The 26,334-nt window shown below is 42.2% G+C and overlaps 1 protein-coding gene across 3 annotated transcripts in view; it reads left to right on the top strand.

Annotated features, from left to right (window-relative positions):
• STAG1 (stromal antigen 1) overlaps nucleotides 1–23,939 on the top strand; it is a 335,329-nt gene extending 311,390 nt beyond the window's left edge. For all 3 annotated transcript variants that reach the window (XM_004602955.2, XM_055127095.1, XM_055127096.1), the window contains 7 exons: nucleotides 235–363; nucleotides 16,148–16,353; nucleotides 16,894–17,068; nucleotides 19,211–19,321; nucleotides 19,899–20,013; nucleotides 21,860–21,940; nucleotides 22,022–23,939. In XM_004602955.2, coding sequence (XP_004603012.1) covers nucleotides 235–363; nucleotides 16,148–16,353; nucleotides 16,894–17,068; nucleotides 19,211–19,321; nucleotides 19,899–20,013; nucleotides 21,860–21,940; nucleotides 22,022–22,045 — 841 coding nt within the window. In that variant the 3' untranslated portion in view covers nucleotides 22,046–23,939. The remainder of the gene's footprint in view (nucleotides 1–234; nucleotides 364–16,147; nucleotides 16,354–16,893; nucleotides 17,069–19,210; nucleotides 19,322–19,898; nucleotides 20,014–21,859; nucleotides 21,941–22,021) is intronic.
• Nucleotides 23,940–26,334: the final 2,395 nt, after the last annotated feature.

The raw sequence follows: 26,334 nt of genomic DNA on the forward strand, positions 1-26,334 counted from the left end.
TCCCCCTGCCTTGAATTTATCAAATTCTACTCCCTTCAGAAATATTTTATTGCCCCTCCCAACTGTTTTTGAAATTCTCATCCATTAAGAGAATCACGATAGCTATTTGGATTTTTTTTTTAGGTTAAACTAACAGTATCACATGTTTCAGATTTGTGTCATTGAAAACCTGCGTGTTGTATATAATATTACAGAAAATGTTCTATCCCTTAATTATACTTTTTTTTACTTTAGGGACGGTATCGAATTTGCCTTTAAGTATCAAAATCAAAAAGGACAAGAGTATCCACCTCCTAACCTGGCTTTCCTAGAAGTACTAAGTGAATTTTCTTCTAAACTTCTTCGACAGGACAAAAAGACTGTGTAAGTTGCACATTGCAAGAGAAATGCCTTTATCATTACACCATTGTAATCAGGATATAACTTAAGGAACTAGTTTTCTTGCAAGTTTTTATACAATTGATCATGTTTGAGTGCCCAAGAATTGGCAAGATTTATCGAAGCAAGTGGAAATAATTTTTTTAAGAGACCTTCCTTCCAAACATTGTTCAGGGGGCCCTATGGACCACTCCTAGTGATGCCATCTGGCTGTGTGCAGTTAATTGATTTTACTTACCATTATAAAATTTTTTCTGTATCTAGTAATTTTGCCTTTTGGGATGGCAGAGCTTAGGCCATACCCAGCATTACTCTGGGTCTCTTCCTGGCTCTGTGCTGAAGTGACCCCTCCCTGTCTAGGGACCGTGTGTGTTTCCTGCAATCAAACTGGAAGGCAAACACCTTAACTCCCATGCCATCTCTCTCCCCAACCCTAATTTTTGTCTAGATTCTTTTTTCTGGTATTACTGTTAACCATCTAAACTGTTTTGGTAACTTTGCATATATGAAAAGTATGCTTTTATACTTTTTCCGATCCTCTTTCTAGAATTGAGATATAACTACAGGTAGCAATAGTTTTAGCTATACAACTTAATGTTTTCATATATGTTTATATTGTGAGTCTCCTAAGTCTAGTTTATATATTTGGTCGTAATGTGTCTAAATCTAGCTAATATGCATCACTAAGCAATTACAAGATACTTTTTTTCTTGTGATAAGTACTTCCAATTTACACAGGGAGTACAGGAGCCAGGATGTATACCATACCAGGCATGTGGCTGACCCCAGTTTGATTCCTGGGACCAGAAGGTCCCCGAAGCTGGGTGCAGTCCTGGGTCCAGGTAATTCTTGGCAGAGAACCATTGTGGGGGTCCCCTATTCTTCCCATCCCCCAAAAAAAGATTAATTGCTCTGGACCAGAGAGATGGGCCTGTGAGACCAGAGTTCCATCCATTGTACAGCCTATGATCACTAAGCCACCACCAAAAGTGACAACCCCTCCCTGCCACCACCAAGGGCAGAGCCAGGTGTGCCTCTCCCCCCCCCCCGCCTCCGCCAAAAAATTGCCTTAAAGATTTTCTCTCTTAGCCACTTCCAAATATGCAGTAGTCTTATTAACTGTAATTACCATGCTGTATTATTATATCTATGACACAATTATTTACTAACAAGATTTGTGTCAATTTTTTTATCTTTTGATATAAATTTTGATCCATTTGAGCTATTGTAACTTTTGATCCATTTCACAAACATCCAAAATTTAAATTCAGATTATGTATTTTTGTTTTGTTTTGGGGGTTTTCATTTCTCAGCTTTTTTGGTCACAACTGACTTTGCCCAGGGGTTACTTTGCAATCAGAAATTACTCCTGGCAGAGCTTGTGGGACCATATGGATGCAGGGATCAAATTCAGGTCAGGCGCATGCAAGGCAAACGCCCTACCGTTGTCCTATTGCTCCAGCCCCCAGAGTATGTTTTTTGTAGACAACATATAGTTGTATTGTGTTTTGTGTTTTTTCCTCCCTTAATGACACTATGATGACCAGGACTCTCACATGCTTGCCTGTGGTGCTCATACATTCGGCCAGGGTGCTTGCCTGGGCTCAGGGTCCATTGGTTTTGGTACTTACACACGTGCCTGTCAAAGGATCACCCTCTTCAGCTGTGGTGCTCTTGAATGTTCTGCTTGCGCTATTCGCCATGGCTCATATCATATAGTCATGGTACTCACATCTCCTTGGAGGAAGGGGTGGTGCTCACATCTCTTTGGGGGACAGAGGTGGGTGTGTGGGAAAGGTGATGCCCAGTCAGCAGGCCTTCATGGAGTACAGGATATTCCTAGCGGTGCTCACCCTGGGGATTCAGGTGTTAGGATTTTAGTACTCAGGTCCAGGGCTGTAGTGCTCAAGGCTTGCTGGAGCTGGAGGCAAGAAGGGGGACCTGTGCTCCAACTTCTTTGAGCCTTTTCGTTTTAGTTGCAGTGTTCCTACACACCTGGGCCAGAAATTTCTTAGACTACCAGTGATTACCTACAGCAGAGCTCCCAGAATAGTGCTCAGCAAGTTTAAATGGCACTAGAAATTGAACTTTCAGCCTCACTCTGAGCTATATCCATGCCCCAGATCGTATTTTTTGGTGTTTTGTTTTTAATGCAGTCCCTGCAGATCTTCTTTCTAATATGACTGTCTTCATTTTATTTCCTCTTTTATTCCCTTATTTTCTTTTTAAGTTTAGTTTTAGGTTTTGTGGTTTACCATACTGTTTGTAAGAGGGCTTCATGCATACACACTCTAGCATCATACCTTCCACCAAAGTATTCGCTCCTTCTGCGGTTGTCCCAGTGCCCCACCCCTGCCCCTCACATCTCCTCTCCCTTGGTAAGCTTCGTACTAAAGACCTGATCCCAGTTTCTGTTGCTTTGGGCATTTATTTTACCTCTTCTTTTTTCTTTGATTTCCACTTATGAGAGATCCTTGTTCTGTGTCTGTCCCTCTCCTTCCGACTTCATTCAACATGATATTCTCTAGATCCATCCACATAGCAGCAAATTGCATGATTTCATCTTTACTTACAGCCTAGTAGTAATTGATTGTGTGTATGTACCACAGTGTCATCAACCAGTCGTCTGTTCTTGTGTTGTTTCCATATTTGGGTTATTGTGAATATAGCACTACAAATGAAATGAACAAAGGAGTACAAATGTTTTTAAGAGTTTTGGGGCCCTTTGAATTGAGCTTCCGTACAACCCAGCAGTTCCACTTCTTTATTGCCTTCCTTTATATTTTATGGTGCAACATTTCATTACTCATAAGTTTAAGGCATTCTATGGTAATATTTCAGTTCCTCTTCAAAAAATCTTGAATTACACTTCTTTAATAGTGCTTTTCTTAGTATATATCTTACACAAAAAAAAAATTGGGAGGAACTGGGGAGTTAACTCAGTAGTAGAAGTACTTACATTACAGGTACTTGTGAATGGGGCTGGAGCAATAGCACAGCAGGTAGGGCATTTGCCAAGCATCCCCTATGGTCCCCGAGCACCACCAGGAGTAATTCCTGAGTGCAGAACCAGGAGTAACCCCTGAGCATTGCCAGATGTAACCCAAAAAGTTTAAAAAAAAAAAAAGCCAAGTACTTGTGAAGCCCTGGGTGCATGCACACAACAGGCACACACTCGCACACACGAGGGTCCCATGTTTAGTAGCACTATGGGCTACTCCCAGCTGAGTACTCAGGCATTATTCCCAACATTGCTCATGACCAGTTGATGCTGAGTAAAGGCTTTCTGCATGCAAAGCATGCACTCCAGCCTTAATATCCTGTCAGAATTTACATGAGATCCACTCTATAGAAATGTAAAAACTATTCTCACTAGTGCCTCTGACCTCCTTTTGTGTTAACATTATTACACATATTGTGTTACAAATCCACACATACATTATCATAATTGTTACATGACATAATGCTGTGTCTCAAACAGGAAAAAAGTAGTGTGTGTGTGTTATACATATATATTTGTTTAACCTTACTTACAATTCTGGTTCTTTTGTTTTCTTCCTTTGGGTTTGAAATGCCATCTGACTCGAATATTTTACTCTAAATACCCTTACTCTAATACTGCTTTCTTCACACTACTTCATTTTGTGTATCATAAAATATATTACACTTCTCTGCTACTTTCTAAACAATACAGTAATATGTATTGTATCATGCAGTTGCTTTTTGTTTGTTGATTTATTTTGTTTTCTGTTTGTTTGGGGGCCACACCTGGCAGTGCTCAGGAGTTACTACGCTCTTCATTCAAGAATCTCTCCTTATGTGATGCTCGGGCAACCACATGTGATGCCAGGGTTAGAGCCCAGGCCAACCGCGTACAAGGCAGGCACCTTACCTCCTGTACATCTCTTTAACCCCATCATGCAGTTGCCTTTGAAATCTGTATTAAATTAAAGGATAGCAGATAGCAAGTTATATTGTGTTCCATAAATACATAATAATTGACATCACTTTTTTAATGTAAATCCAAATTACTCTTAATATTTCTTGTAAGGCTGGTTGACCGGTAACAAATTCTGTTTATTGAAATGTAACTTTATTCGTCTTTTGAAATAGAATTTTGCTAGAAATAAGAATCTTATTTGATAGGTTTTCTCCGCGCATTCACTATGTGTTATCCCTCTCCCTCCCTGGCCTTTATTCTGCCTGTTGAGAATTTAGTTCTTAAAATTATATTGGAGTTCTGTACATGGAATGAGTTACTTTTCTTTTCACTTTCAATAATTTTTTCTGGTTTTGGCTTCATTATTTCACTTGGCTTTTTCTTGTGGATCTCTTAAAATAATGAGTTTGTTGAAGTTGTAATGTTTTTATCATGTGAGGAAGATTTTTGTTGTGACTTCCTTGTACTTATTTCTGCTCCTTTCTTGTGCTGATATCCTTACTGCACTTGTGTCTGTTCATTTAGTGATATCCTGCATTTATTCCCAGGCTCTGTTAGTTGCTTTCATTCTTTTCTCTGAGTGCGTGATCTCTATTGGAATATCTTCAACATGAGTAATTTCCACTATTATTAACTCAGATCTCTGTAGCCCCTGTATTATATTTTTTATTTGCATTATTGTACTTTGATGCTGCAGTTTTCACTTAGGTTTTTTAAATCATTCATACTTTATTTGATTAGAGATATTGGCATACTTTTGATTAGTGTGTATGTGAAAATATGACATTTACAAGAAAATGTCTTTAAAGTACAAGGCAGAACACAACACTGTGACTTAGAATTCTTTTGACATGTTTTGTTTTGTTTTGACTTTAAACACCATGGTTTACTAAATTGTTCATAATACAGTCATTATGGGCACTCATTGCCCTGTACCAATACCATTGTCCAATACCAGTCCCAGCACCAGTGTGACCCTCCCTCCATCATGGCCCTAGTTTCCAGCCACCCCCCCCCCAACCTGCCCCTTTAGCAAGCACAAAATAATTTATATTGTTTGTTAGAACTGAATGGCTAGGGGCTGGAGCAATAGCACAGAGGGTAGGGCATTTCCCTTGCACGCAGCCAACCCGGGTTTGATTCCCAGCATCCCATATGGTCCCCTGAGCACCGCCAGGAGTTAATACCTGAGTGCATGAGCCAGGAGTAACCCCTGTGCATCACCGGGTGTGTCCCAAAAAGAAAAAAAAAGAAAAAGAACTGAATGGCTAATGGAATTAGTTGAGTAAAAGAAAATTGTTTTGTCTCACCATGGGGTCATTAAGTCCTTATCTGAGGGTCTGCTAAGCTGTTAGTTGCTAGTTAAGCCTTCTGTGTTGTTGTTTCTTTTTTCTTATTGAGGTTGGCTGGCTTCTATGTTAACTTTCTTATCTAATTTGGTGTGCTTTTAGTGAGATGTCAGAGTCTGGAGGTGTCAGTTCTCTAGGCGCTCCAGATAGAACTGGGCTGCTGAGTTTACATAGCAGCAGTTGTGGGATGTGGTACGTGTAACTGTTGGGGTTTCTGAAAGTCCCCACTCCGAAAATGCTCCAGAGTTTTCAGCGTGAAAACCAGTCTAACTGGAATTTTAGATCAGCATCTCTGCTGAGAGTCGTCGTCATGCGGTGGAGTTGGGCCGTTGGCATGGTGGCAGCTGGGGGGTGTGGGTTCACCCAGGTGGGCAAATTTTTGAAATCTGTTTTCCTTGCACCATGCAACCTCTGCTGTCTTTGGTTACTTGTTGTTGCTGCTGCTGCTGCTGCTGCTGTCGTTGTTTATCATTTGACTTTGCTGCTGAGAGGTTAACTTGTGAAATGTTGGTAAGTGACATAAATGAAGTGGGGGTCAGAGAGACGGTAGCCTCTAGAAGGGAGTCTGCCGCTCCCCTCTAATCTGGTTCTGTTCTCAGGAGTGTCTGGGGAAGTTCAGGACTAGCGGAAGTCTGCCTCAGCACCTGCATGTACATACCTTATGTCTCAAAGCTCCACGGGGCAGTAGTCGAACTGCTTCTGAGCCATGTGTTCTACCCAGCATGGGCAATTATCTCTGCCACCCACTTTCTCAGAAAGCTGTGGAATTTAGACTGAAGTAAGGAATTTCTCTTGGCAAGAAAAGAAAATCAGTCATAAATTTTACCCAGTTTTCTAGTTACTTTCCCTGACTGAACAGAATTTCAGGAAGGAGACAAGTAGTGAAGTACAGTAAGATCATTTGGTAAATGAGAGTAGAGAAAGTTTCGTGCTCCAGAGAGTGTGCACTTCTCCCCACGTGCACAGCCCAAGTAGAGCTGCTGTGAGTTCCCAAGAGGGAGTGCGCACAAGAATACACACCATAAAGTAAGAAAGTACATGTCTCAGGCAGAAATGTGGCCCACTTTTCCCAAACTGTCCCCAAAGTCTGCTAAGGTCTTTGCCACAGGGAAAAACTTGGGACTTTATTTTTTCTGCTTTTTGGGTCACACCCGGCGATGCACAGGGATCACTCCTGACTCTGCACTCAGGAATTACCCCTGGCGGTGCTCAGGGGACCATATGGGATGCTGGGAATCAAACCCAGGTCAGCCGCGTGCAAGGCAAACACCCTACCCGCTGTGCTATCACTCCAGCCCAAAACTTGGGACTTTTGATGGGTTGATTGTCGTTTTGTTTGGGGGTCACACCCAGCAGTGCTCAGGGATCACTCCCCGTGAGGCTTAAATGATGTGTGATACCAGCAGTTGAGACAAGTTGGCCACATGCAAGGGCCTCTTGTCTCTCCGCTTTCCCCATAAGGTTGTGCTTAAATCTTTTGTCCCAGTGAGATCCTCATCTTTCGCTATTCAACAGCTATGTGGCTTGGAGACTTCACTGTCAAGTTCATGTCTCCTCCTGACCATCTAAAATTTCCTTCCTGATTTTTCCAAGGGCAACCTTGGTGTAGTGTACAGTCTTCAAGATCAACAGGGAGATGTGAATTCATTTGGTTTGATTACTTATTTTAACTATATTTTTAATTTAAATTTTTTCTTGTATAACTTAGGTAACGTGCTTACAGTATTGTTGCTGTTTATGGGTTTTATGTACTGTATCACTGTCATCCCATTGCTCATTGATTTGCTCGAGCAGGCACCAGTAACGTCTCCGTTGTAAGACTTGTTGTTGCTGTTTTTGGCATATCCAATATGCCGCAGGTAGCTTGCCAGATTCTGCCATGCAGGCCAGAAACTCTCAGTAGCTTGCCAGGCTCTCTGAGAGGGACATAGGAATCGAACCTGGGTCAGCCAAGTGCAAGGCAAACGCCCTACCCAGCCCCAGAGTAGAGTTCTTAATCTCTGGCACACCACAGCCAAGTGCAATGTGAATATTGCAACTCAAGTAAGGACCACACCTAAAGATGTGCAAGTAGCACAGCGAAGTGTACAGCCCCTGGCAAGCACTATAACCACAATAGGCATAAGCACGAGTGAGACATCCCGGCAAGTTTCTGTGCCAGGGACTGATTAAAGGCATGTGATCCATGGTGAGTGCCACTTGAGTGTGTGAGCACTACCACAATCAGCTCTTCAAGCATCACCACCAAGCATGTGTACAGCCCCAGTCATCCAGCGACAAATGACTTTTTTTTTTTCCTTTTTGGGTCACACCCGGCGATGCACAGGGGTTACTCCTGGCTCTGCACTCAGGAACCACCCCTGGCAGGACTCAGGGAACCATATGGGATACTGGGAATTGAACTCGGGTTGGCTGCATGCAAGGCAAACGCCCTACCCACTGTGCTATTGCTCCAGCCCCGAAAATAACATTTTTTTAACAATAGATATTTAATAATAGACATTTGCAGCTCAAGTAGGTTCAAATTTGTACAATTCAGCTTTAATCAACTTCATAAAAATATTTTGAAATAGTTGCATCCAGATTATGTGATTATTTCTTTGTCTATTCTTCTCTCTTTTCTTTCCTGAATAGACTCTTTTAAGTATAGTTGAAGGTAGAATTTATCATCATACTTTGTTCACTGCCCCTTGGACAGGATCTGCACCACTATGGTCAGGTCCTGTATGAAGGTTTTCAGGGAGCCACTCGATGGCTTCTTTCACATCATCATCCTCATAGATCATATTATTATAGTTAACCCCGGTTTATTGGACCCTGCAGCATTGTAATATCATTTCTGAAGGCTCTCCAGCCATGGGCCCAGGGCTGCAGCAGTCCATCTGCCCGCTGGGTTGACCTCAGTCCTCCTCCTCCTCCTCCTCATCATCATCATCATCATTCCATTGATCGTCGAATTTCTCGAGCAGTCTCAGTAACATCTCCATTCGTCCTAGCCCTGAGATTTTAGAAGCCTCTCTTTACTCGTCCTTCCCAACAATGCCACATTGGAGACTCTTGGGAATGGAGGTCAGGGGAATCAGACTCAGCTTGTTACTGGTTTTGGCATATGCATACCCCATGGGGAGTTTGTGAGGCTCTCCCATGTGGGCAGGGAACTCTCAGAGACTCTCTCCCAGTCCTAAGAACTGTTTTCTTTAGAGCAACTATAATTACATAGCAGGATTGAGGGAAGGGGCAGGGGAGCTTAGTGGTCAGGGGCACCTAACTTGCATGTGACAGGACCAGAGTTGGATCCTCAGCACCACTTAGTGTCCTGGAAGGCCCCCAGGTAGCACTGCATTGTGGGGAGGAAACTTTCCAAGGTGCTTAGTTAAGTATTACTGTATAACTGGGAGTCTCTGCCCCCCACACCCCAGGACCCCTGAATACTACTTGGTAGACTCAAAATAATACTGAGGGAATGGTATAGAGAATCCCCTCATAGCATTACCACACGCATGGCTTCTTCCGTTATTAATATGTAATCAGCATGGTACATATGTTACAATGATGAAATAGCCTTGACATCATACACATCATAGTTCATTATTTACATTGATATCTCCTGAAGTGGGCATATAACCTCTTAAGGGCTCATGAGTCGTCCGGGGGGTTTTAGTGGCCTCAGGTGTAACTGGGAGGCACTTTGTTTAAAGGAGGTAGGCCACCAGGGGTATACTGAGTGATTTTATTGCTGCTGTTGTTGTTTATTTTTGGTTCTGTTTTGGGCCACACCCCGCTCTGCTCAGGGCTTACACCTGGTGGGCTCGGGGACCGTGTAGTGTGCCAGGAATCAAACCCAGATCAGCTGCCTGCAAGGCACGCACCTTAACTGCTATGCTCTCTGGCTGGTTGTTTATGGGTGTGATAGACTGAATAAACGGGGGGGGGGGGGGGGCCTCAGTTTACATGACAGTTCTCACTTGGCATTCTTAGGATTTAAACAAACATGTAAGTGATGCATATTCATTATAAGTTGGACTGTATTTCTGCTTTCCTGAAAGTCCCTTATGGTCCACTTTTTTTTTTTTTTTTTTTTTTGCTTTTTGGGTCACACCCGGCGATGCACAGGGGTTACTCCTGGCTCTGCACTCAGGAATTACCCCCGGCGGTGCTCAGGGGACCATATGGGATGCTGGGATTCGAACCTGGGTCGGCTGCGTGGAAGGCAAACGCCCTACCCGCTGTGCTATTCCTCCAGCCCCCTATGGTCCACATTTTTATCATTTCCTCTTAGCAGTTACCCTCGACCTATTGTCTACCAATCATAGTATTGCCTTTTCCAGAATGCCATTTAGTTGGAATCCTAAAATACATAGCGTTTTTAGATCACTTTATTTACAAGTTGCACTTAAAGTTCTTTTTTTAGCTTGATAACTCATTTCTGCTTAGTGTTGATTTACACTCCATTGTTTGGATAGATGCCAGTTTATCCATTCACCTACTAAAAGGACATTTTAGTTGCTGCTAAGTTTTGACAATTATGAATAAAGCTGCTATAAACATCCTTGCACAGGTTTTTGTGAGGACATAAGTTTCCTTTGGGTAAATGCCATGGAGAAGGATTGCTGGAGCTTGTCATAAGAATCTGCCAAAATGTCTTCCAAAATGACTATGCCATTTTGCATTCCTGCCAGCTGAATATGAAAATTCCTTTTGGTGTTAGTGTTCTGGATTTTGGCCATTCTAATAGGTGTGTAGTAGAACCTCATTTTACTTTACTTTTTCCTGGTTACATGTGATGTGGAACATCTTTTCATATATTTACCACTTATGTTTTCTTTCCTTCAGATCTCTACCTGTCTTTTAAATTGGATTGTTTGTATTCTTATTGAATCGTTAAGATTTCTTTGTATGGGGCTGGAGCGATAGCACAGTGGGTAGGGCGTTTGCCTTGCACGCGGCCGAACTGAGTTCGATTCCCAGCATCCCATTTGGTCCCCTGGGCACTGCCAGGGGTGATTCCTGAGTGCAGAGCCAGGAGTAACCCTTGTGCGCTGCCAGTTGTGACCCAAAAAGCAAAAAAAGAAAAAAATTTCTTTGTATATGTTAGACAGTAGTACTTAGTAGACACATTTTTTTAATGTAGGAATATGCAGATATATATTTTTACATCATTTTTTCATTCTCTGAAACTATTTTTTGCTGAGCAAGTTTTTGTTTTTGTTTTTTGTTCTTTTTTTTTTATTTTTTGGGATCACACCAATCCTTTGGGGGTACTCTGGGCTCTCTACACTCAAGAATCTCTCCTAGCGGTGCTCTGGGGAACATATGGATGCCAGGGATCAAACCCAGATCAGCCTGCAAGGCAAACGCCCTATCTGCAGTACTGTTGCTGCAGCCCCCATTTTATTTATTTTTGAGTCACACAGCATTGCTTACTCCTGACTCGGGGATTGAATCTAGATCATGCAATTGCAAAGCACATGCCTTAGCCTTCTGAGTTCTCTCCCTGACCTAAGTTTGTCAGTTTAACAGTTACTATTTGTTTCATAGAGCATGCCTTTAGTGGTATCTCCAAAAGTCGTTGCTCTGGGATGGAGCAGTATAATTGTCTTGAAATATACATATGAGATCTATATATAATCTGGGTATGTGAAATAAATCACAAGGTATACCTTAAACTGATGGGCTGGAGCAATAGCACAGGTAGGGCGTTTGCCTTGCACGCAGCTAACCCAGGTTCGATTCCTTCATCCCTCTCAGAGAGCCTGGCCAGCTGCCTGTGGCATATTCGATATGCCAAAAACAATAACAAGAAGTCTCACAGTGGAGACGTTACTGGTGCCCACTCAAGCAAATCGATGAACAACGGGATGACAGTGCTACAGACAGTGCTACTTTAAACTGATAGATCATTATATGTCAGATATATTTCAGTTGTCCCTTCAAGATAGGATAGCAGGTATGGCACTTGCCTTGCATGAGGCCAACCAGGATTACCTCGTGCCTCATGGTCCCCCAAGCCCACCAGGAACACAACCAGGTGTGGCCCAAAACAAAACCAAAAAAAAGTCAATACTGTATTTGGTTTTTTGAGGAATTTCATAGCTATATATATTTTTTTTTCTTTTTGGGTCAGACCTAGCAATGCTCAGGGGTTACTCCTGACTCTGCACTCAGTAATTAGTCTTGGCAGTGCTTGAGGGACCATGTGGGATGCTGGGGATTGAACCCGGGTTGGCCGCATGCAGGACAAACGTGCTACCCGCTTCAGCCCACATAGCTATATATTTTACATTTAGTTTTGTGAGCCATTTTGCTGTCATGGGTGGAATTTCTGAAGTTGAAAGCTATTTATATAATTTTGCTTATGAATATTTGATTCTTCAAGCATTTTGGTTTTGTTTTTGTTTGAATGGCTTTAGTTTGGGTGCTACACCCAATCAATGTTCAGGGTCTGTTTCCAACCAAGGTGCTGGAGGTGGGGGTAGGGATGGGGGTGAGGGAACGGATTGCTTCCTGCAGTAGAATATCATTTGTTGAAGAAACTGTTTTCTCTTCATTTATTGTCTTTGGTCCTCTGTCAAAAAACAGTTGATTGTATTTTGGTTCTTGATATCTGGGCCCTCATTCGTTCTATTGAAAAAATTCATTTGCCAGCACTATGCTGTCGTAATTACTGTAGCTTCATCTCCCCCTCCTTGTCTTTATTGATACATATTTTTTATTTTGTTTTATGTGTGGGGGAGGCACAGCTGGCAGTGCTCAGGGGTTACCTGGCTCTGCGCTCAGAAATGACTTCTGATGAGCTCGGGACCATATGGGATGCTGGGGATCAAATCCTGGCCAGCCACTTGCAAGTCCTACCTAGTTGAGATATATTTGACATATAGCATTCTAACAGTTTAAGGTGTACCTTGTAATTATTTTATACACCTAGATTTGTATATGTTTCATATATGTTTCAAAACAATTGTAGCTTCTTGTTGTTTTTGTTTTCGTGTCTCACCCAGCAGTGCTCAGGGTTTACTCCTGGCTTTGAGTTAGGGAATCACTCCTGGAAGCGTAGGGCATTAGTGTTCTAGATTTCTAGCCATTCCTATGGGTATGTAGTGGTATCTCGTTTTAATTCACATTTTCCAAGGAGCTGGGGATCAGACCCAGGTCAGGTGCTTCAGAGACATAGGCTCTCTCAGTAGTGCTCCAGTGGCTTTGCAGTGCCAAAGGTTGGCCCGAGGGCCGGTAAATAAAGGCACTGTGTGTGCTCTGTCCCGGGAACTGCACAGCTGGCCTGGAGAGGCTTGTTTTACATAAATGGGTGTTAAATTTGTCAAATGCTTCTCCTGCCTGTTGATTTGATCGATTACATTAATTTTTAAACATTAAACCAGCCTTTCATGTCACTAGTTACATCCCTTTTTATTGCAGTTTACGTGATTCTTTTCATACATCATTGAATTGACTCATATTTTGTTGTCGAGGATCTTCGTTTATGCCCACCAGGATATTTGTTTGTGCTTTTTATCTGCTTGGTTTCAGTACGAAGGTAGTGTGGACTCCCTTAAAATGGGTTAGGAAATATTCTTCCTACTTCTAAGTGATAGAGATTTGGCATACTTTCTTTTTTGAATTTTTGGTAGATGACTTGAGAGAGAGCGCAACAAACTAGACCCTGGGCCCTGGGGTATGGCTTATCAGTAGAGCACTTGCCTTTCATGTTATGAGGCCCTGGGTTTGAGTTTCAGTACCACACATTTCCCAAGCTAGGTGTGACCAAACTCCCTCCTCCTAAAAAGTTCAGGCTAATGCTCATGATTTGCATGAAAGGGATCCAAGTTCAATCCCTGGCATTGCACAATTCCTATGTGCTGCCACAAGTGGGCCCTGAGCACTCTGTGATGTAGCCACCAAAAAAATTATGGTAGAATTTACCTATAGACTATATGAGCCTCACGCTTTTTTTGTCCCAAAGATTATTAACTATTAATATAATTTTAACTCAGATTGTCTATTCTCGTATATATTTTTGGAAATATGTATTTCAAGGAATTGGTCTATTTATCTTTTCCTTTATTTTCTTTTTTTACTCATACTTTCCTTCTAATTTCTGTAGCATCTGTTGTGATAGTGTCTCTTTATTATCATTTGTGGCCTTTTCTTAGAGTGGCTAGAGGTTTAAGTTATTGATCTTAGATTAAAACCAATTTACGCTGTTAGTAGTTATTTTCATTTATCTCCTGTCTCCAGTCTCATTCTTTTTTTTCTTTTTGGGTCACACCTGGCGTTGCACAGGGGTTCCTCCTGGCTCTGCTCTCAGGAATTACTCCTGGTGGTGCTCAGGGGACCATATGAGATGCTGGGAATTGAACCCAGGTCAGCCGCATGCAAGGCAAACGCCCTACCTGCTGTACTATCTCTCCAGCCCCCAGTCTCATTAATTTTATTGTAATTCTTTCCCAGTCACCTACCCCAAGTTTGGAGTTAATTATTTTTCCCCCTAAAATATGGATTCAGTATTAGAAAGTTTTCTCTCCATAATGCATATGATGGGGTTGGAGTGATAATATACCAGGGAGGATATTTGCCTTGCACATGGCTGACCTAGAGTTCAATCCCCAGCATCCCATATGGTCCCCCGAGACCCACCACAGTAATTCCTGAGCTGAGAGTCAGGACTAACTCCAGAGCACCACTGGGTATGGCCCAAAAACCCAAAGACAGGGGCTGGAGCGATAGCACAGCGGGTAGGGCGTTTGCCTTGCACGCGACCGACCCGGGTTCGATCCCCAGCATCCCATATGGTCCCCTGAGCACCGCCAGGAGTAACTCCTGAGTGCAAAGCCAGGAGTAACCCCTGTGCATCGCTGGGTAAGACCCAAAAAGCAAAAAAAAAAAAAAAAAAAAACCCCAAAGACAAAAAACGAAAAAGCACTTGTGCTATATCCTACAGATTTTGGCAATTGTTTTTACATTGTCATTTAGTTAAAAAATATTTCTGAAGTTCTATTAAGATGTCTTCTTAGAGACTGGGTGTACAACAGTATAGTACTTAACTTGGGGCCAAAGCGATACTACAGCAGGGAGGGCATTTGCCTTCACGTGGCCTATGTGGGTTCAATCTCCAGCATCCCACATGGTACCCCAAGCACCACCAGGATTAATTGCTGAATGCAGAGACAGGAGTAACCCCTGAGCACTGTTGGGTATGACCCAAAAAGAAAAAAATTAAAAATAATAAAGTACTTAACTTGCATGTTTTAAAATCTGAGTTTGATCCCTGGCATCACCAAAAGAGAAAAGAGGGGGAGAGAAGCTTGGTATTTGTGTTTTGTTTTTGAGCCACTCCCAGTGGTGTTCTGGGCCTACTCCTGACTCTGCACTCAGGGATCACTACTGGCAGAGCTTGAGAGACCATTTGGGGGTACGAGGGATTGGCTCCAGGTAGCTGCACCTGAGGCAAGCACCACTCTATCTCTCTGATCCTGATTCTTCGTATGTTTTTAGAGATAATTTATTTTAATATTCATGTATTTTGGAATTTTCAAGCTATGTTTGTTATTAATTTCTAGTTGTGGTCTGAGAACGGACCAGTATGTTGTCTGTTGGTTTATATTTGGTAATATCTTACGACCAAGGATCAGAATGTGGTCTGGGTTGGTGAATGTTTCATGTGAGTGTGAAAGCACGTGTTTTCTGTTGTGCAGGACAGCCAAGGACAGCCATTACATACAGTTGATTGCATAGTTGAGTTCAACTATGTCCTTAGAGATTTTCTGCCTCCTGAATCTGCCCATTTTTCATGGGAGAGTGGGGTATCGGTGTCTCCAATATTGGTAGTAATGAATTTATCTTTGCAGTTGGGCACTTTATTTTTACTTTTGAGGTCCTGTGTTTAGCTTCTGAGTCACACCTGGCATGGCTTGGGGATATGTGGTGCCAGGGGTTAAACCCGAGCTCTCTTGCCTCTAAAGCTTGCCATGCCTTCCAACCCAAGCTGTCTCTCTCGCCCATGGTTTGAATGTTTTAAAAGAAAGTAAGTTTGATTTGTGTTGTTGTTGTTTGGGGGCAACACCCAGCAGTGCTGAGGCTTAGTCCTGGCAGGCCTGAGGAGCAAAGAGGAAGCAGGGCCTAGCCCTGGTCAGCTGCCTGCAGGCACGCGCCCTGCCCACAGAGCCATTCCGGCTCTGGAAATTTGATTTTTTTGAACTAACTTTCTGGTTTATTTCTTGACATTGTGTTTTGGAAACAAAGGGGAAAGTATAGATAAAGGCAGTTTTATAGGAAGTAATACATACACTCATTTTTTCAGAAATATGTAAAAACAAAAACTTAAAATCTCAGTCCTTTTCTTATTAAAGGTAAAACTGTTAAGTGTTTCATGTACATTCTAAGGAGATTATTAAACTTCAGTGAGAAGACCTAACCATGAGAAAAAAGTAATTCACAGATGCAACAACTTTCATGACAGTCACTGTATCTTTTATTGTGTTTCTAGTCATTCATACCTAGAAAAATTCCTTACGGAACAGATGATGGAAAGGAGGGAAGATGTGTGGCTCCCACTCATCTCCTACAGAAACTCATTAGTGACTGGAGGCGAAGACGATAGAATGTCTGTGAATAGTGGAAGCAGCAGCAGTAAAACCTCCTCAGTGAGGAATAAGAAAGGACGACCCCCACTCCACAAAAAACGGGTAGAAGGTAAGTTAATCTTGACACTGTTATACCCTGTGCTTGATTTTATTCCTGGTAGAAAAATTTTCTGATGACCATGATCATGTATCAGAATTTGCTCATCGAAGCAACTAGACTGAAAACGCTGCTTCCTGGAGTAGCTCCAGGACCCAGTGAATTGGCCCTTCACTACTCAAGCAAATGCCCTACCTGCTGTACTGGCGCTCTGGCCCCGAATTTTGCAAGTTGTTTTTGGTTTTTTGAGAATTTTTTTTTTCTTTTTGGGTCACACCCAGCGGTGCACAGTGGTTACTCCTGCTCTGTACTCAGGAGTTACTCTTGGTGGTGCTGAGGGGACCACTTTGGGATGCTGGGAATCGAACCGGGGTCAGCTGCATGCAAGGCAAAACGCCCTACCCGCTGTGCTATCGCTTCAACCTGAATTTTGCAGGTTTTACTAGAGCATATAAAGTTGGAAAAGTGAATGGTGTAGCTGGGTTCAAAATCTGACTTCTAACAGAGTTGTGCAGCCCATGACGGTTTGTGATTCTGGATGGTGTTTTACAGATGAAAATCTGGATAATACGTGGTTGAACAGGACCGACACCATGCTCCAGACCCCCGGCCCGCTGCCAGCGCCGCAGCTCACTTCCACTGTGCTGCGGGAGAACAGCCGGCCCCTGGGGGAGCAGATTCAGGAGCCTGAGTCTGAACACGGCTCTGAACCCGACTTTTTACACAAGTAAGTAGTTAAAATTTGTTTTCTTGGCATAAAATCTTTAAGAGCTTTATTTGTACACTTAACGAATCAATTCATATGAATACAAGACCATATGAGATTAAATAATTTATAATATTGTGTATTAAATTATATTGCAAGAACTATGAATATTCATTCCTCAAAGTTCACACATCTCTAAGTGCCTAATCTCACCAGATGTCGTTTTTAGATTTCTTGTCAGGTCTGTTTTTCAGGGACTTTCCAAGAAGACAAGCATAATTCTCTAAGAGTTTATGTTAAAGTTGTTGGTAGTCTTTTGTGTTTTGTGCCTTTTGGGGGGGTGTGTGTGTGCACACTCAGGAGTGCAGGAGTTACTCCTGGCCATCCTCAGCTCAGAGGACCAAGTGCTGTGATCTAACCAGGGAATACTTTGGGCAGCTCTGTACTGTATCTTGTGCCCATTTCAGCATGAATGTCTCCATATCCACTCATATATAAGCAAATTTCATGACTTCCTTTTTCCTAACATCTGCATAATATTTCACTGTGCAGATATATCATAGTTTCTTTATCCACTTATCTGTCCTTGGCCACTTGGGTTGAATTTGGGCTGCAGCTGCAGTTCACCAGTAGATACTTCCTTTGTATATGTGAGGGCTCTGGTTTTGATCCCTAGCACTGCGCCCCCAAAAGCCTTAGTTTTGTTTACAGTTGGTAGAGCACACGCTGTATTGAGCCCTGGGCTTGACACTCTAGCACCAAACAAACCAAAAGCCTTTGTGGCATCTTTTTCATTGTGTTTTGTCTCTACCTTCAAGATTGTCTTAATTTCAGATTGGATTATTTTAATAGTGAGATATATAAATGAATTATTCTGATGGGTAAGGAAGAATTCTCACTTTAAATGGGAACCTTTAGCAAATTAAAAAGTGCAAACAGAGCATATTAGAACTATTTTTGGTTCTTTGGTTTTCATAAGGCATGTTTGCTCTGAGGATCTGCTTTTCTTCATAACTAAAAGCCTTTATATAATCTGGCATTCTTCGGGGGTGACTTACCCACTTGTGAAGGATAATTATTCGCAGGCTGCTTTTATGGGGTGGGCCACTCATTTGAGCCGCCTGCCCTGCTTCCTGACCTGCCACTAGTCACACTCCTGCTGCCATGAGCCTTCTTTTCCTGCATAGGTTTCTGAGCTTAAAGTGAAATAAAGAGAGCTTCTTAAGGAGGATTTCATGAGACATGCTTTATTTACTAAACAATCATTTATGTCTGTATGTTTTCCAAGAGGTATTTATGCAGGTGTTCATGTCCCAGGGAGTAGCAGGAAGACATACATGTATGTGCCAAGGCTGCTCAGGAAAAGAGAAAAAACTCCTTTTACCCTTCCTTGTTCTCTCTGTGACTGTCTCGAGAGCTCAGAGCCATCAGGCCAGTGTTAGTGTCTGACCTCTAGGGGACTGGCTGTCTTCTCGAAAACAAGCCTGAGAAGCACTCTTGTTTGACCGGTTTGAGGGGAACAGGCTGTTAGTGTCAGCACCAGGAAGGAAGGAATGTGCCATTATGAGTTTGAAACTCAAACTAACAGAATAGATTAATGGGAGAAAAACATAAAAAGGTTACTGAGTTTTTACATAATACTTGGGAGCCTTCACAAGAAAAAGAAGATGAGGAAGTGACCTAAGCCAGAAAGAGCTTATATGTTTTAGGAAAAAGAAATGTGTGAAGAATTGACTTGACAGAGGTTTGCCCTGGAGTGTACCTAGTCTTGGTAGGACTAGATACACGTGAAGCAAGGGGTAGTTTAGTAAGGTTTACAGATTCCTCTGGTACCATCTCTGCGAGATAAATAGCAAAAAGAAGGATTTCTTGGCTCTAGCAGAAAAGGGAGAGCATTTTAACTTGACTTTATTTCAGAATTTTATCTCAAAGCGGCATATTTTGGGGTGACATTCTGGTTTCATAGCCAGTTTTTCATAGAGAAGGAAAAGACATCATTGGGCAGTTTATTGCTGTTTCTGCAGACGCAGATCCATTGGTACCAATAACACTTTTTGACTCTGCCAAGTCCCCTCTCTGAGATTCAGCCAAGTATGTCCTTCTGAGCAAGAGACTAGCTAATTCATCTGTGCTGCCACAAAATGAATACTGCGTCCTCTTTAGTCCTCAGATGCAGATCTCTTGGTTAGGCCAACCAAAATTAGAAGACTTAAACCGGAAGGACAGAACAGGAATGAACTACATGAAAGTGAGAGCTGGAGTAAGGCATGCTGTGTAAGTATAACATCAAGTATCCGAAAAGCATAGTAGCCGGGCAGTGCTGGTCACACAGTGGAATGACCCGGGTTTCTCTCATTACAAGGTACAGGTCATGCAGAGTAGGACAGGGCACACTGGGCCTGGGCTCCTGAGGCTTTCATATCCCGCCGCTGCTGATTGCAGTTGTCTGGTGCTTTAAGTAAGCTGTCAAAAGCGCCAGGTACCTTGCATCCCTCATTTGTAAATTTAGTATAATAGTACCAATCACTAGTTTCATGGAATTGACACATAGCTAAATTTATATGAAATTATATTGTTACTACATTTTAAGTGACTATTACTGTATTTAAAGCTTATTACAATTACTGCTACTCAAAAAAGATTACACTTCCTCTTAATTATAGTGAGATGAAATCGCGAATTGACTGAAAGTTCCTTAGTTGCTTTAGAATAAAGCAACAGTGTTATAATTTGTAGTCTATGGCTTATAATGGGAAGGCATGCTTTTATTCATTAGAAGACGATGGAAGGAAGAGCCAAGAATCCAAAATTATGACTAAACAGCTTTTGGATCATGTCTTTTCCTTACTAGCCGGGGCCTAATGGAGGAAGATGCTGAGCCTATCTTTGAGGATGTGATGATGTCATCTCGGAGCCAACTAGAAGATATGAATGAGGAATTTGAGGACACCATGGTTATTGATCTGGTAAGGAAATTACAGAAAAACCAAACACTAAAAAGTGTATATAATTTTGGGGCTGGAGCAATAGCACAGCGGGTAGGGCATTTGCCTTGCAAGAGGCCGACCCGGATTCGATTCCCAGCATCCCATATGGTCCCCCGAGCACTGCCAGGAGTGATTCCTGAGTACAGAGCCAGGAGTAACCCCTGAGCAATGCCGGGTGTGACCCAAAAAGCAAGAAAAAAAAACAAGATAGAACTGAACTTTGGTGGTCAGTATTCTCGTTTGGTAATGGTATTTGCCTGTATATTTTTGTAATTCTACAAACTTGTCTGAAGCCAGGACCTCATGCATGCAAGGCTGAATCTAATCCTTAGTACCCTTGGCACTGAGGACTTAATCTTGGAGGACTAAGAAAACTCAAGATGAAGAGGTGAACTAAAAACCTTTTAAGATTGGGGAGATAGTACAGTGGGTAGGGTGCTTGCCTTGCACACAGATGATCTGGGTTTGATTCCCAGCATCCCATATGGTTCCCCCAAGCATAACCAGGAGTAATTCCTGAGGGCAGAGTCAGGAGTAACCCCTGAGAATCACCAGTGGGGCCCCAAAACCAATATCACAGAAAGCAAGATACATCACTCTTAGAGGGGTTTTTTTGTGGAATTGAAGGAACACTGACTTCAAGAGCAAAACTATTTAATGTGTTCTTCACAGTGCTGAGTGTTAAGACCTCTGTGATCTTGTTTTAAAAATTAACAGAGGAGGGGCTGGAGCAATGCATGCGGCTGACCTGGGTTCGATCCCCGGCATCCTATATGGTCCTCCAAGCACCGCCAGGAGTAATTCCTGAGTAAGCCAGGAGTAACCCCTGAGCATCGCTGGGTGTGACCCAAAAAGCAAAAAAAAAAAAAGAAATTAACAGAGGAAACGTCAAAATCAGAGACTTGGAGCAATACAAAATTAATCCCAGTCTAGAGAGAGAAAGACCAGAAAATGCCTATACAACACGCTGGCTGTAATACATAGATAATGTCCAGAATGGGAATTAGATTGCCGTGAACTCCAGTTTACGAAACTTTGGAAGAGCAGAGGGATTCCCAATCTAAGGTATCCCAAAGTTGTCTGAGAAGGGTGACTTTGCCATGGCTATTAAGTCACCTCAGAGCTGGAGCGACAGCACAGCGAGTAGGGCATTTGCCTTGCACGCGGCCAACCGGGGTTCAATTCCTCCGCCCCTCTTGGAGAGCCCAGCAAGCTACCCGTGGTATATTCGATATGCCAAAAATAGTAACAGTAACAGTAAGTGTCACAATGGAGATGTTACTGGTTCCTGCTCGAGCAAATTGATGAGCAACGGGATGACAGTGATGACAGTGATAAACTTATACTTTGTTCATAGATAAATTTTTTTGAAACCTTGCAGTGCTTAAGGTCTTGATTTTTAAACCTTGTTAAGTTGGATTAGAACATTTGTTTTAAGTCTTATTTAACTTTACTGTTGAAGTAAATACTTCAGTATTCTTAACCCAATGGCTGTTTTGTGTCTATACATATTAGTAAAGAGAATTTTACAATTGTGGGGGAAAAAAATTGAGTTTATATGGGGACAAGAGTTGAGAGAGGGCAGAGTCCTTGGGACCTTCCTGGAGGGAAGCGATACCCTCTGGTAGTGGTGGTGGTGTAGGAACGATACATACAGCAGGCTCTCATTGACAGTATCATAAACCATGGAATCTTGAGATGAGGTGGGAGAAATAAAACTAACCTCTCACAGCTTTATTTTTGATAACATCAGGAATATTTGATGCTTGTTAGCACATTTGATGATTTTACTGTATCACAAGAAATATCTATCTGCTCCTTGCAGCCCCCTTCAAGAAATCGGCGAGAGAGAGCTGAGCTAAGGCCAGATTTCTTTGATTCTGCAGCTATCATAGAAGACGATTCAGTAAGTGTTATCTTATTACAGCTTTTTATTGTTTCCGGGTTTGATCTGTGCACAAACTTAACTGTGTTTCTGTTTTTCTAGGGATTTGGAATGCCTATGTTCTGAAGTCTGAAGAAAATTTACAAATCTGGAACTCTATTATTTAGAGCTAGAGGCCTATATACTGTGATAGCTTGTATGGGGAAAAAACACTTTTGATGTGATCTGATTTGTTTTTTAATCAAATGATTGAGGTCAATCCTTTTTTGCAGTGACAGAAGAGGAGCATGTAAATTACCCAAGAGAATGTTGGTGAATGTCACATCAGAAAGACTGACCTGAAAAATCATTTGTATCCTAATGTTGGACTTAATCCCAATACAGATGTGTGTGTTTTTCTGGAGGGAGGAAGAAATTTTAAATTTTTAAAACAGCTGTCAAGATAAACACTGTTATACACCTGTTTTATGAAAACTCAGCATTGAGTAAAAAAAAAAATATTTTTAACTTTATTTTCCTGTTGTACAATTTAAAAACTGTTTTAACATTTTGCCTTTTTATGTTTTAAAAGCTAACCATTTTTATTAAACCTATGAGTAAGCAGCTCATCCTGATTGCTGGAGAGTGTTTTGGAGCTCACTGGATTTGGTTGACCTTGTGGAACACAGAAACACGGAGCAGAATATTGACACGCTGACATGAAATTCTCAGTGCATCTCTGCCAAAAACCACACACCCTCTGGATATGGATTCCCAGATTTTATATACTCTTGAATAAAAAGGTTTATTTTTATTTATAAGGGGGCATAAAATAAGAAATGTCCATGCAGCCATTTTTCCAACAGTTGCTGTACACGTTCATTTTATATAGAATAGGGAGATTCGAATACAGTACATTTTCTATTGGTATTTGTTCTGTGCATTTTTAGCAACTTCTACCAGCAAATAAAGTATTCTCAGTAAAACAAAAATGGTTCTCAAGTTATCAGTTTGCTGTTCTTACCACTTATTTCATGCCCTGCCAGATTCAAGTTACATTAACTTTCTTTAAAAGGTAATCATGAATCCTTTGCCATCCAAAAGTAATTTTAAGTGTAACATAACTGTGTCTACTTCCCATGCACTAAATACCTTTATGCGCTAATTTTGTGAATTAAGTTTTTCAATGATAGACGTATGTGCTGCATAGAAATCTGTGCTTAGAGGGTGAACTTCCTAAACTTACCTTGAAAATCCAGCAACGTTTCAGTGTTAAATGTGCATATTTAAGTCTTTTGGGGAAAGATTCTGAATCTTCAAGACAGCCTTCAGTGGTTTAGAGTGACGTTCTGCATAGACTGGAATGACTTGCTGCTATTGTTTTTTTAAGCTATTTTGTTTCTTCCTTCCTGGTTTTTAAAGTTAGCCTCAGAAATTCCAAACAATCCATGCACAGCTATTTCTAGGCTGGTTTTTAAAAGTAGCTACAACAGAATAACGAGGCTTTCTCTTTTTACCAAAAACAAACTTTTTTTTAAAATCTCTGCATCCAACAAGTTATCTTTTGTGCAGGAACACAAAATGGATTGTTTTATTCATTCTTTTAGCAAACAGACACAGAACAGATTTTTCTCAACATTTATACAGTTCTGAAAAACCTTGATCACCAACAATGTTTTATTGCTATTATAGCAACTCCTGGGCTCCAATTAGGAGGCAAAGGTCTTGCTTTCTTCCAAAAGTGTGGGCGTTACTGGAAATGAAGGGCAGGAATGACCGGACTGGAGTGCCCTGGCCGCACACAGATTGTTCCTTTGCTTGATAGAATTATAGACCACCACTCGACAAACAAGGTTTGATATCTACTCCAATGGGTTTCCAGTTCAGTTTGAAGTCAATCGAATTTTTGTATTTTCAGTGTCTCCTTGATTGGTTTTGCTAGTAATTCTGTAAATTGTACATTTGCAATATGAGGTTTTTTTCCTTTTGTACAATTTGAAACTGATGCTTCACCTTTCCTTTAATAAACTATTCAAAATCAGGCTTGTGTTTTTCATCCTATCGTTCCTTCTAGGGAAAGCTTTAAAGAAGCGATTTCCTGCCCTGCTCTTACAAGAGGATTAGGTCTAAAATAATTTAATAAATGGCAAAATGACTATCAGAGAAGCATTTATTTTTAAAGGAAAGACTAAGATTCAGTTTTTGGTTTGATTTGTGTGGTTTGTTTTTTTTTTGGGGGGGGGGGAGTGTTTAGTTGGTTGGTGTTTTGTTACTGTGTGTGTTTTAACCAGCAGTGCTCAGGAACCACTTCTGGCGTGGGTGACCCTATGTGGTGCCAGGGACTGAGCCTGGGTCAGCTGCTTGCAAGACAAACACTCCACACGCTTGACTATCTCCAGCCCATCACTCTTTGCAACATGGGCTGGAGTGATAGTGTCGCCTTACCAAGTTCCATCACTGCCACCCCTCCCCCAAGCCCCACTATATGACCCCCTGAGCACCACTGGGTGTAACCCAAAATATTTCCAAAAAAAGTAATCTTTGAGACCAGAGAGTTCAAATGTGAGAGCACATGCCCAGTAGGTGTGAGTCCCTGACCTCGAGTTCCAGCACCACTCAGCCTGAGCACTGAACTATGAGACTAACACCAGTGTGAGGCAGCACTCTTTTTTCCCCCAGTCATGCTGTACAATTTGTGAACCCAGCTTTATTTTTTGTTCATTAAATGCCCTCAGAGTCTATTCATTAAATGCCCTTAGATGCTATCTGTAAGAAAAAGACAGGGATACGGAAGACAAAGAAAGGTCTCTCTCTCTCTCTGGCCATTCATCTTTTAGGATACACCACCATGTATGAGGATTCTTATGTTGAGACAAACTTGCAGACTTCCAGCTGTGACCTTACTTTAACTTAAAAAAAAATCCATCGAGCAGGAGAAAGTGACTTTCTGAGGCTGTGTCTACAAATTCAGGTACAGTTTCATCCATCTCTGCCCTCCTAAGCATCTTGCAGTGTGGCTTTTGTCAGTATCACTTTTTGAACAGCTTACTGTTCCCAAGAATGCACACATAAAGGTGGCATTTCTCCACAGGACAGTAGGGACCCATCGTCAGAACCTTCCTCCACAAGCAGCCCCAATGGGAATAATCCTGAGTGCCCCAACTGGCTCCGGCACTTCTAAGCAGCACTAGTGAGTGCATCCAAAAGCAGAGAGTTGAGCTCAGAGACCAAGACATGGTCAAAAGCTGCAAGAATTTTGGCAAACAACATTCTGACAAGCACCGGAGACTGTTGTGCACATACTCCCCACTTACTTAGCAAGCGCCATCATTCAAAGCTTTCCAAACGTAGCTCTCAAGAGTTTTTTCAGGGGCTGGAGTGATAGCACAGCGGGTAGGGCGTTTGCCTTGCACGCGGCCGACCCGGGTTCAAATCCCAGCATCCCATATGGTCCCCTGAGCACCGCCAGGAGTAATTTCTGAGTGCAGAGCCAGGAGTAAACCCTGTGCATCGCCAGGTGTGATCCAAAAAGCAAAAAAAAGAGTTTTTTCAGACACCATATCAAAGCCCAAAGGTACTTATCCCACCTAGCTTGAGTGGTTAGAAGATAGACTTGGGTCTAAAACAAACCAGCCTGGGTCAAATACTCGCTTCATTACTCAGTACAAATTAACTCAAGGCCTAGCAAACACTGTGCCTCAGGATGAGGAGACCCTCTGTTTTTCACGCTAAGGACAGTGCTTCACACAGTTAATCCCAAATTCTTTCTGGTCTCCCTTAAGGATACGGCTTCAGAAAGGTACTGCAGCAAAGTAGCCAATGAAATGCTGCCACCATTCTGAAGCCATTATAAGCCTCTGGGCCCCCAGGATATTTCGAGGGGTTTCACAGGAAGTGAACACAGTTGAGAAAAACTGATCTACTTTAAGCTTTCAGGGCCTTTTAAGCTTCCTGTTTTCTTGGCCATCAACTTGGTGCCTGAAGGGACTTCCTGTTTCCCAGATGCTTGCCAGGTGCCATACTGGACCATCTCCATTATCTTTTAGAGCAGAGCATGGTCACAAGTTCAGAGGCCAGATTTTACGAACTGATAAGTACACATCTTGAGAACATTCGAGCTCAAAGGGATGGTCCATGCCTTTGACCTTATATCCATGGTGTCCCAAGTTCAGTCCCCAGCATTGCTGGAGTGCAAGTAGCCCCCTGTACTGCCAGGCAAACTCCCACAGATAAACCAGCAATCACTGCAAGTGACCTCAGCATCACTGGGGAGATTCCTATTGGAAATAACACAGGTTGGGGCTGGAATGATAGCACAATGGGTAGGGCATTTGCCTTTCACGCGGCCGACCGGGGTTCGATTCCTAGCATCCCATAAGGTCACCCGAGCACCACCAGGAGTAATTCCTGAGTACAGAGCCAGGAGTAACCCCTGT

The sequence above is a fragment of the Sorex araneus genome, chromosome 2 (genome assembly GCF_027595985.1).
Source record: "Sorex araneus isolate mSorAra2 chromosome 2, mSorAra2.pri, whole genome shotgun sequence".
NCBI lineage: Eukaryota > Metazoa > Chordata > Mammalia > Eulipotyphla > Soricidae > Sorex > Sorex araneus.